Genomic DNA, 10236 nt, shown 5'->3' on the forward strand with positions numbered 1-10236 from the left:
CCCGCCAATCCCCGCCCGGGCCGCCCCTCATGAATATGCAGCGCAGGCGGCCCCGGCGGCCAATGGGCGGCGCGCGGGCCGTGAATACGGGATGAGGCCGCGGGCCTTGTCATGCGGGCCCGGCGGGCGGCGGGGAGCGGCGCGCGGGCCGCAAGATGGCGACTGCCATGTACCTGGAGCACTACCTGGACAGTGAGCGCGGGGCGGGGGCGGCAGAGGGGCCGGGGCGGGGGCGGCGGGAGTGCGGCGGGGGCGGCGGCGGCAGCGGCAGCGCGGGAATTAAAACTGCGCCACGGGCAGCGTGGCGGGATGAGGGGTGGGGGGGGGGGGGGTGACACTGTGATTGCGTCATCGGCCTGCGCCGGGCTACGTCACCCGTGCGCGGTGGGGAGGGGGATCGTGAGGCCATGGCGGCTGTGGGTCTCAGCAAGGCGGGGGTCCCGCTCTCCCCTCAGGTGGGCCGCTGGTGCCGGCCCAGTGCCCAGTGTGTAGGCAGGTGCTCAAGCGCTGCTGAGGGGAAAGGGCGGCTCACGGTACGTGATCCACAGGATGGATTGTGTTGGGAAGGACGTTAAAACTCATCTCCACTTCCTGCCATGGGCAGGGACACCTTCCATTGACAGGGCTGCTCAGAGTATTTAGTAGCATTTTTCTTGCAGGTATTGAGAATCTGCCGTGTGAGCTGCAGAGGAATTTCCAGCTGATGCGGGAGCTGGATCAGAGAACAGAAGGTAGGTGCAGGTATTTCGGCAAGCAAAGCCAAGAGAACTTGGCATGAGGGATGGGGAAAGCCCAGTGGAGGCTGGGCTTTAGAGGACGTGTCTCTCCTCTACTGCTGCTCCTTCTCTCATTCTGAGTGCTCTTCAGTGTTTATTTCTTTCCTGTGAGGATACAGCTCACATCGCAGGGCTTGATCTTGTTTCCAGTTTAAATTCATAGCTCTGTGATCATTGTACTCAGTGGCCACTTGTGTGGCCTTCCTTCCACGTATTTTCCATATCTAACAAGTTCTAGATTCCTGTGGGCCTTGCAGGACAATTTTTTCCTTCCTTTTTGAAGTATTTGTTGGTGTCTGGCTGCACAGTAGTTAATTTCATTTTGAACCATCAAAATAGTAAGTGTGCAACAAATAAAATGTTCTGCATGTGGGAAGAGAGGCTGAAACTTGTGAATCTATGGGTTTGGTTTCTGATCTTAACTGTGAATTAACTGTAAGTTAACTTCTGAATTAGCTGTAGAACGCTTGAGAAAGCAGAATCACACCACAAGTGTCAAAGAGTGAACACCTTTAACTTAACTGGTTTTGTTTTTTAAAACGGAAAATGCATTAAGGAATTGAGGGGAGAGTAAGAGCTGTCAGGAAGGGTCTCTTTGATTGATTGGCATTTAAGGAAAGAAAGTGAGGAACACCCATGGAACTGCTGGCTCTAAGAGAGGCTGCTGGGAGTTTCTTCTCTGCCTGAGACCTGGCCTATAGCTGGCCAGTTCTGAGAATTGACAGTACTTTTGACCACTGAAAAGTGAGATTACCTTAGTGAATATTACCTTACCTTTTAAACCTAACCTCAGGAGTTTCTGGCTCTCCTTGTTTCCAGCCTTGAAAGGTAACAGAGCTTTAGTGCAGCTGCTCATCCTTCCCTCCCGCTCCCAGCCTGGAGGGAGGGGGCTGAGCTGGACTCCAGTGGCCCCCAGGTGGGGAATGGAGGTTCAGGGGCTCAGCCCCAGGCTGGGCCAGGCTGTGCTGGCTTCTCCCAGGAAGCTTCCAGGTTCAGTTACCAGCAGGGTGGCCAAAGCTCTTCCCCCCTGATGGAACCATCTGCTCCTTCCCTGCCTCTGCTGGGCTGAGAGAGACAGACTCCTGAAATCCATCACCATGAATACCTGCTGTGGCTTGGGCCAGATTTAAACCCTTTCACTGCCCAGATGAGACCTGCAGATTTAATCCCTTTCCAGAGAGAGGAAAGTGAGAGTGATCAACATGTAAAGAGACATCGTTAACTATCGAAGTCAGTAAAAGAAGGGGTCACACCTCAAATGGAAGGAGAATGAGGAGATGCTTTAATAAGCTGAAATATTCTTTAGGTAAGGCTATGGAGATGGACAATAATGTTCTGAAAAACTCCTTTAATTCATGGAAGAGTATTTGAGGGGGGAATGAAATATTTCAAAGTGTAGATCTGAGCAAAGGTATCCATTGATGAAGCTGAGCAGATGGTGAAGTAATTGTGATCTCGTGAGATGCTGGAACAGAGAGAGAAGTGAGAGTTGATAGAGATACTTGGCCCCCAAGAGAAAAAGAGAAAACCTCTGTTCCCAGAGATGATCACAGAGACAGAGGAAGAGAACCTTTGCCTTTGAATAACTTAGCCTTAAAAAAACCCCTTGAGTTCATGGGCCGTGAACACACCTCAGAGTGGTGTGAAATGGGAGGAGGGTATGATGGCAGAGATTTTTCAAAAAAAAAAGCAAAACAAACTGTGCCATCAGAGGAATAAAAAGCCATGAGAAAACTTTTCTTGTGGAGAACTCTCCATGGAATGATAAGAGAGAACTTCTTTCTCTGCAAAGACTGGTGTAAAGACTGTTGTATAGCTGGGACTGCTTTAACCACCAGTTTTGTCTCTGTGTTGTCAGCTGGGCAAGGGAAAGCATGGGGTGGGGAGAAAAGGTTTCTGAAGGTTTTATTCTGGTTTCTTATTCTTGTAGTTCTGTTAATAAACTTTCTTCATTCCTTTTAAGTTTTAAGCCTGTTTGGCCTTTCTCCTAATCTCACAGCAAGAAATGAGTATGTTTTCTGGTGATTTTTAGCTAGTGCTTTAAAACCCCCACATTATTTGGTGTGTTGGTGAGGAAACTAAATTGGCAAATTTAAACTACTACAGTCTCCTAAATGGAAACAGAAAAACAAGAATACCTGCTTTTTTTTCAGACAAGAAAGCAGAGATCGACAGCCTGGCAGCAGCATACATCGAGTCTGTGAAGAACATGCTGCCTGAGGAGAGAGTGGAGCACCTGAGGAAGATCCAGAGTGCCTACAGCAAGTGTAAAGAGTACAGTGATGACAAAGTGCAGCTGGCCATGCAGACCTATGAGATGGTGAGCCATGAGCCGTGGAAGAACAGGCATCATCTGGAATGGTGCATGTGGAGATGCTTCACAGTGTCAGCTTTCCCTGACTTTTTTTTTTTTTTTGGCTTAAATTTCTTATCAAAACAAATTATTAGTCCTCAAGCTTCTGTTTCTCACTGTTGCCTCCCCAAAAAGTTTTCTCCTTAGGTACCAGGTTTCCATTTTGCTGCAAAATTAGTGAGTTTATCCCCCTTGGGGGTGGCTTTATCAGTAGTAACTTGTTTGCTGTGTGATAATTTGTGCCAGCAAATTTACCTCACTGCCTCCTCCCCAGCAGCTCTCTGTCACTGATAATTTCTTTGGGGCACACTTAGTTGAAAGCAAAATTTTTTTTTTAAGCCAGCTGCTGTGGAGCTGTGGAGGAACAGCAGGAATCCTGCTCTGTTGCCTTTTATTTGACATCAAAATTTTCTCAATGGACCTCGGGAGAAAATTCTGTTTCTTAAGATGCAGCTTTGCACTTTTTTTTTTTCCTGTCCCTTGAATAATTCTAATTTTCTTGTGTTTTACCCCCTGGATGAAAGTTGAGTAAGGGGAATCCTTTTGACTGTACTAAGTGTTTGTTGTCCAGCTTGCAGAGATGCTTTGGGTTTTGCTATAGCTGCAGTAGATGTTTGATTGCCATCAAACACTGTAAAAAAGGAAATTATGTGCCAGGAATATGGATGCCCTAGATAACTAGTGAACCCATTTAATGACAAAGTATTGCAGCAGCACAGTTGGGGGATGGTGGCTTAAAATCCCTGTTCTGAAAATCACTTCATTGCAGCCAGGGTAGTACAGGGTACTTAGTTAATGTGTGACTTGATATTGAGGATAGTCAGCCTCTGTATTTATTGTTAAAATTATTTCATGCACATGACATTGGAGTACCAGGGGAAGAACCCTAACTGCTCTACTCAACACATCTCAAGGACTATCTTCGAATTTTGGAAATTTCAGGGATGAAACAGTTATTTTTAGTATCTAATCTTGTTTTGTTCTGAAACTCATTAGTCTGAGTTGCTTTGACTCTCCTTTATGTTGCCTCCCTTTTCCTTCCTTTCTGCATTCTTATGGAGGGACTGGGTTCTTGTGCTTTTGCCTCCCTCGTTCCCTTTGTGTGTGCCATTTCCCTTTTCCCAGCCTGTACCCCTTCCCTGCCTTGCTCTGCAGTACCACACTGTTCATGCTGATAACAGACAAGTTTTAGCCCTTCCTGTTTTCATTTGGGGCTCTTTTTTTGTGTGTTTCTTTCTAATTCAGTTTGTGGTTTCCTCTTGGTGCAGGTGGATAAGCACATCCGCCGGCTGGATGCAGACTTGGCACGGTTTGAAGCTGATCTCAAAGATAAACTGGAAGGCAGCAACTTTGAAACCCCTGGATCCCGAAGCCTGAAAAGTGGGTTAATTTCACACAGTTGAGAGCCTTTTCCAGCACTTAGAATATCAAACCAGGAGGGCTGAGATGTAAAATAGGCTGTTGTTTCTGGAGGAAGGAAAGAAGTGTGCCATTCTCTGTTTTTAGTGCTCTTCAAAATGTTTACCATGGGCAAAAGATGAAGAAAAATGTGGTGCTGGGATCAAACTTAGTGTCACTGTTTCACAGATCATCCTGAGGTTGTTAGTGGTTCTAAGGAGGGTGCTGTGCCAAAACTGCACTGGTGTAACAGTCTAAGTTTCAGGAAAAACTAGGAATTAAAAGAAGAGAACCAGTTTCTCTCGTGTATACTGAAATACTGTGTGATCACAGTGACATTTGAATGTGGATATAGCAGCACAGCACAGCTTTATGTCTTTGAACAATGAAATAAGGTGTAAGAGCAAGGAGATGGAGATGAAAGTCATGTTAGTTATTGAGTAATCTATTAACTGTGTTTAAAAATAGACTGAGATTTAAAAAAAAAAATACTGCAAGCCTAATCAAGTGTAATGCTGTTCATGACCTGTGCTATTGCCAAAGCTGCAAACACGAGAGTTTGGTGCTCAGTTGTTATCAATTTGGTGTATCTGTGGCTTAAAAATGCATTTCAGCCAGCATATTCAATTACATATATAATAAGGATTATTCAATTACATTTGAAATAGGGATTTCAGGACAGTAGCTGCATCAAAAGAACAGCAGCTGGGGAATTTTCTGCCACTCAGGCTGAAATGATGGGGTTGTTTTTCCTTTCTAGAGGGACGAAGTCAGAAAGACAAAAGGAGCTCTCGTGGTCGAGGCAGGAGAACATCTGAAGAAGATACACCAAAGAAAAAGAAGCTCAAAGGAGGGTAAGGCAGAGCCAGGCACAGCTCCAGGGCCTTGGGCTTGACTCTTCACGAATTTTCCACAGGCTCATATTACCCTATTTATGACTCATGTCCGGATGGCGAGCGGTGTTAAGAGTGTTCTGGTCTTACTCCATTTCATTAATGTCCTGCTTAGGACAGGCCAGCATTGTTAATTAACTCCTTGGTTGGCATGTGGAAGCTCAGCATGCTTGGAACACTCTGACTGGAAGGACAAGATCAGCCTCCCTGTTGCTGTTGGCAAGCTGGGAGAAAATAGCTTTGATTTTTCTCAAAAGGCTATTTTTAACAGTTGCTTGTGGTCTTGATGGTAAAAGAAACTCACTTGCCCATCAGGACAGAAACTGATGTGCTGCTGTTCTAGAAGTCTTTGAGAATTTTGGGGGTTGTTTTCAAAGGGTTGTATCCTAGATAGCCTTGAATAATCTGATTTGGTTTTGAGAGGGAAGGAGGAAAGCATGTCCCCTCCCTGAGATGGGATTTATATTAAAGGGGCTCAGTTTATTCTGATATTTTCCGTTGGCTAAATGGAGGGACAGGTAACTAAAAGTGGACTGCTATGGACTGCTATTGGCATGTCAGCACATCCCTGTCAGGGTAAGAGGGTTCACTCATGCCTGACAATGAGAAAAAATGTATATTGAAACAGGTTGGGGAAAAACCCCAAACAGGATATTCTACCCTCCAGGGTTATTCTACCCACAATCAGGAGTGATCTGTATGATCATTTTGTTGCTTTATTCATGACATCTATAAATCCCTTTATTGATTATTTTTGGTCATACTGTGTTTGATCCAAACTACCTTATGATTTTAATTACTGGACTGTGGCAATGTAACACAAACTCTAAAACAGGGTCAGTGTGGTTTAGGGAAGGTACTGTAAAACACTGATTTTACCAAGTAGATTTAGATCTTAGAAACACCAAATCCCAGAATGGTTTGGGTTTGGAGCCACATTAAAGACCATCCCATTCCAGCCCCTGCAGTAGGCAAGGACACCTTCCACTAGCCTGGGTTGTTCCAAGACTGGCCGTAAACCCTTCAGGGTGGGGGAGCCACAGCTTTTCCAGGCAACCTGTGCCAGGGCCTTCCTACCCTCACAGGGAAGAATTCCTTCCCAGTATCCCATCTAACCCTGCCCTCAGGCAGTGGGAAGCCATGCCCCTTTAAGACAATGTTGTCTGCAGCTGACAAGTGTTTTGTCCTGACTCTGTCCTTGCCCACAGGTCTGAGTTTGCTGATACCATCCTGTCAGTGCATCCCTCAGATGTCCTGGATATGCCAGTGGATCCCAATGAGCCCACCTACTGCCTGTGTCACCAGGTGTCCTATGGGGAGATGATTGGCTGTGACAACCCAGATGTAAGCACTTGAGATATTGATTTTTCAGATGTTTGTTGCCTCCCAACCCTGTACAATCCAAGGAGGGGGTCCTTGCTCAGTTAGCTCATACCAAATGATGGGAACATTTGTGAACCACTAAGAATCTCCTCTGTGTGTTTTTCCTTTCTCTTTTGCAGTGTCCAATTGAGTGGTTCCACTTTGCATGTGTGGACCTGACCACCAAACCAAAAGGGAAATGGTGAGTGTGGCAACATTCAGTTTTGTGATTTTTATCAGGCTGCAGTTTGCCTCAACAAGAATTAAAACCCTCTTGTGACCCTGACAGAGGAGCTTTGCTCTTCTCATCAGAGAGTTTGCATCCTCTCTGATTGGGGGTTATGTTTTAGGGTAGAAGATGCAAGACAAACCTTCTTGTTAAAATCCACTTCCACAGAAGTCTTAGGTGGGAGCAGAACTGCAGAACTGATAAACAGAGCAGGTTTTGACCTGAGGCTTGTGTAAACATGGACATGCTACATCTGAGGTTTGCTCTATTGTCAGTAGTTGTAGCTGTGCTTAAAACAGAGACAGGTACCTCTGTACTTCACTTCTGGAGGCAAATTTTGAAGACTTCTCAGGGTTTTACTATGTGCTTGTCTTGGAATGGATCTTGGGCTTGTTATTTTTATCTAATGGACTATTTTAATCAAATTAACAAATGACCTGTCAGAAACAGGCTTATTTGTGCACAGATATTAAAAGCAGTTCTCAGGCTCTGTCCTGTTAATTTCAGGGGCTAATTACTGCCTCTCTTTTCCTACAGGTTTTGTCCTCGTTGTGTTCAGGAAAGAAAGAAAAAGAAGTAAGGAGTAGAGAGGGATACACTGCCTAGGCAAGAAGAATTTAATATATTCCTTCATTCATGTTGCAATATTACCTTTGATTATTTTTTGTTAATCTATCCTTCATCTTTTTCCAGTATGATATTTAATTATCCAGTGGCCAGTTGAAATTCCTGTTCTTTCCTAAGACTTTGGGAGGGAGTCCAAAATCCCTTTGCCACGGAGATTCTATTGATGTTAGTCTTGCACAATGATACTGAGGGAGGGTGTTGCCTTTTCTGGCTGTTTCCATTTCCCTGCAGATTCTTTTAAGTACATCACTGTGAAGATGAAACCTACAGTATTCTTGGAGAGAGAGAGAGAGAGAGAGAGAGAGAAGGTCAGATTTATTCACAAAATAAGATGAAGGCCTGAATTGTTAGCTGTGATTGCCTGTGTGGCACACGGGTAAATCAGGAAATCGGGTTTTAGGGAAATGCACCATGAAGACACTGTTTGTTCCCATGATGGTGTGGCTCTGCTGTTGAAGAAGGCCATTCAGAAATGTTGTAACGTAACTTCTTGTCTTTTTTTTTAATGGGCCACAAATTCCTGACTTCTCTAGCTGCCTTTCAGATGATGAATGTGAATCCTTGCATTAGCACAGTGTCAGTGGCTGCAGCAGAAGGGAGAGAGGAAATCAGGAGCTGGAAAGCAAAAGTCTGTTTTTTCCTTCTGGAGAGATAACAGTGGATGCAGAAGTTGAGGGAAGAGCAAAGTCTTGCCTTTGTATCTGTCTTCTGCATCATGATGCTTACCTGCCTTCAAGGAAAGATGTAGTGGGGAAAGGTGTTCCAGGTTTCCATCCTGCTGGTGGAAGAAGGAAAAAAAAGCCCCAATCTCATGAACTTTGCTGGCTCTGGTCCCTAGTGGGTGTTGGTGGCAGCTCTGTGCAGGGCTGTGTGCTGCTTTCCAATACAGTGTGCAGGAGCTCTTGGTACAGACTGCTAGAAAGGCATAAAGAAACTCCCAGATAAACTTTTCTTCTGCTGAATAAACAGCACAGAAGATGAAAAACACTTCTACTCAGATTCTGGCACCTGCTTTCAAAAGAAAAACGGCTTTTCCTGTTACACCGAGCCTCTTACTCATGTTTTGTAATGAAGGAAAGTAGAACACAGCTCCTGCCACCTCTCCTTCCCTTTGTGGGGCTTTGTGCCTGCTGCTGACATAGAAGAAACCTCTCAGTTGTGATGCAGCTTTTCTGTGAACATTGATTTATGGCAGGGAAAAAGGATGGATTTTAGGAAAAAATCCCTGTCTTCAGAGTCCTGTAATTTCCAGTGTGATGTTGCAGGTGTCTTTACTACATTGCATCCCTGGGAGCTGAAGTTCCCATAGTTCTGTGCATGAAAATGCACATTTGTCATTGCTGCCACAGAATGGCACATGGACAGCAGGCAGGGATATTAAAGCCAGAGTGCTGGATGGAAGGAGGAGGAACAGCACACAAACCTGGAGTAGAGCAAACCCTCTTCTCTTCTTCTTCCTGCCTCTTCATGAGAGCAAATTTGTGATACCTCATGAGCCAGCCTGTCATCCAGTCCCCAGAGGGTGAGAGCTGCTCCTCCTTCACCCACTGCACTGGTCTGAGCTGGAGCATTGCTGTGTCCTGACAACCCATGTTGATGCTGTTCCAGGTTTTGTTTTCCCCTTCCACCCAATGGTATTGTAGACAGCTTTTCTTCCTGTTGTTCCTAAGGCTTTGTTGGTACTGGTATTACCATGTATTAAGCATTTGATTTGAAACAATCTCAAATTTCCACTCTGGTGATCTTGCTGGAAACATGCCTTGAGGGAAGAGAGCAGCTCTGGGTGAGCCAGTGTGGAGCTGACTTCCCTCAGCTCCAAAATTCTGGTCAGGTAGGATAACAAAACACACTTTTAGAAGTACTTTTGGGGCTTTGAAGAGTGTTTTCCACTTGAACCAGCAAAGCAAAAAGGAAAACAAGCTCTGGAAGGTCCTCAAAAGGAAGGATAATTTGCTAGGAATGACGAATAGTGTAGGGTACAACAGTCTCCTCTTCTTTACAACATCTGTCATGTGTACAGCATCTGAGATCTGATACCAGCAATAAACTCTCCCACTGGGAACATGCCAGTTCAGGGCTTGGATGGGCTCAGGAGCATCTCCTGCCCTCTTACACCTGGTCATAGAGACTTTTTACAAATGTGTAGACAGAAATACCAGCAGCCTTCATTTTTGCATAGTAAAGGATTTAAATCTTCTGACTTTTGAATGTACAGTGTTAAATGTTTCCTGGAGAGGGGTGATCCCTTAAGGAATGCCCTACTAAACATTGCCCAAAAGCCCTGCCAGGGGCCCAGCTTTACTGCAGCTCGTCCAAACTGGAGGTCGAAACCAACTTTCACCCTTTTACCGAAACAAGGGGGTGGGCGGGGGGGGGGGAAGAAAAAACCACAAAAGTAAGGAATGTAAAGTTTAAAAAAATATATAAGAAATGTATATCTGTATTTTTGGATCTTGGAGATGTTGGATTATATTATAAATAAAGTATTTTTGGGAATAAATGTGTGAGGATGATGGGGGGTGGGGGTGTTGTTGCAGCCTCCGGCCGCCAGGGGGCGCTGGCGCTTTGGGGTGAGGCGCGTCCCCGGCGCTTCCAGGC

General features: G+C 45.3%; 1 protein-coding gene across 4 annotated transcripts; it reads left to right on the plus strand.

Annotated features, from left to right (window-relative positions):
- The first annotated feature begins 29 nt into the window (after positions 1-29).
- On the plus strand, positions 30-10138 carry ING5 (inhibitor of growth family member 5). 4 transcript variants are annotated; one of them, XM_086843191.1, is made up of 9 exons: positions 43-192; positions 660-731; positions 2930-3096; positions 4398-4509; positions 5288-5381; positions 6629-6764; positions 6923-6984; positions 7549-7617; positions 7870-10138. In XM_086843191.1, the coding sequence occupies exons 1-8, from the start codon at positions 156-158 to the stop codon at positions 7589-7591; spliced, it is 723 nt and encodes a 240-aa protein (XP_086699317.1). In that variant the 5' UTR covers positions 43-155; the 3' UTR covers positions 7592-7617; positions 7870-10138. The 4 variants fall into 4 exon arrangements, with proteins under 4 accessions (XP_086699316.1, XP_086699317.1, XP_086699318.1 ...); XM_086843192.1 differs by lacking the exon at positions 43-192 and adding an exon at positions 307-533; XM_086843190.1 differs by having other exon boundaries at positions 30-192; positions 7549-10138.
- Positions 10139-10236: the final 98 nt, after the last annotated feature.

Source organism: Cyanistes caeruleus, chromosome 10 (genome assembly GCF_971803275.1).
Source record: "Cyanistes caeruleus chromosome 10, bCyaCae1.hap1.1, whole genome shotgun sequence".
NCBI lineage: Eukaryota > Metazoa > Chordata > Aves > Passeriformes > Paridae > Cyanistes > Cyanistes caeruleus.

What these genes read in the sequence shown, in the direction of transcription:
- ING5 (XM_086843190.1), top strand. Translation starts at nt 156, where the DNA reads ATGGCGACTGCCATGTACCTGGAGCACTACCTGGACA. An exon ending in CCATGCAGACCTATGAGATG is followed by an intron (nt 3,097 to 4,397) that starts GTGAGCCATGAG and finishes CTCTTGGTGCAG; the next exon opens with GTGGATAAGCACATCCGCCG. An exon ending in ACCAAACCAAAAGGGAAATG is followed by an intron (nt 6,985 to 7,548) that starts GTGAGTGTGGCA and finishes CTTTTCCTACAG; the next exon opens with GTTTTGTCCTCGTTGTGTTC.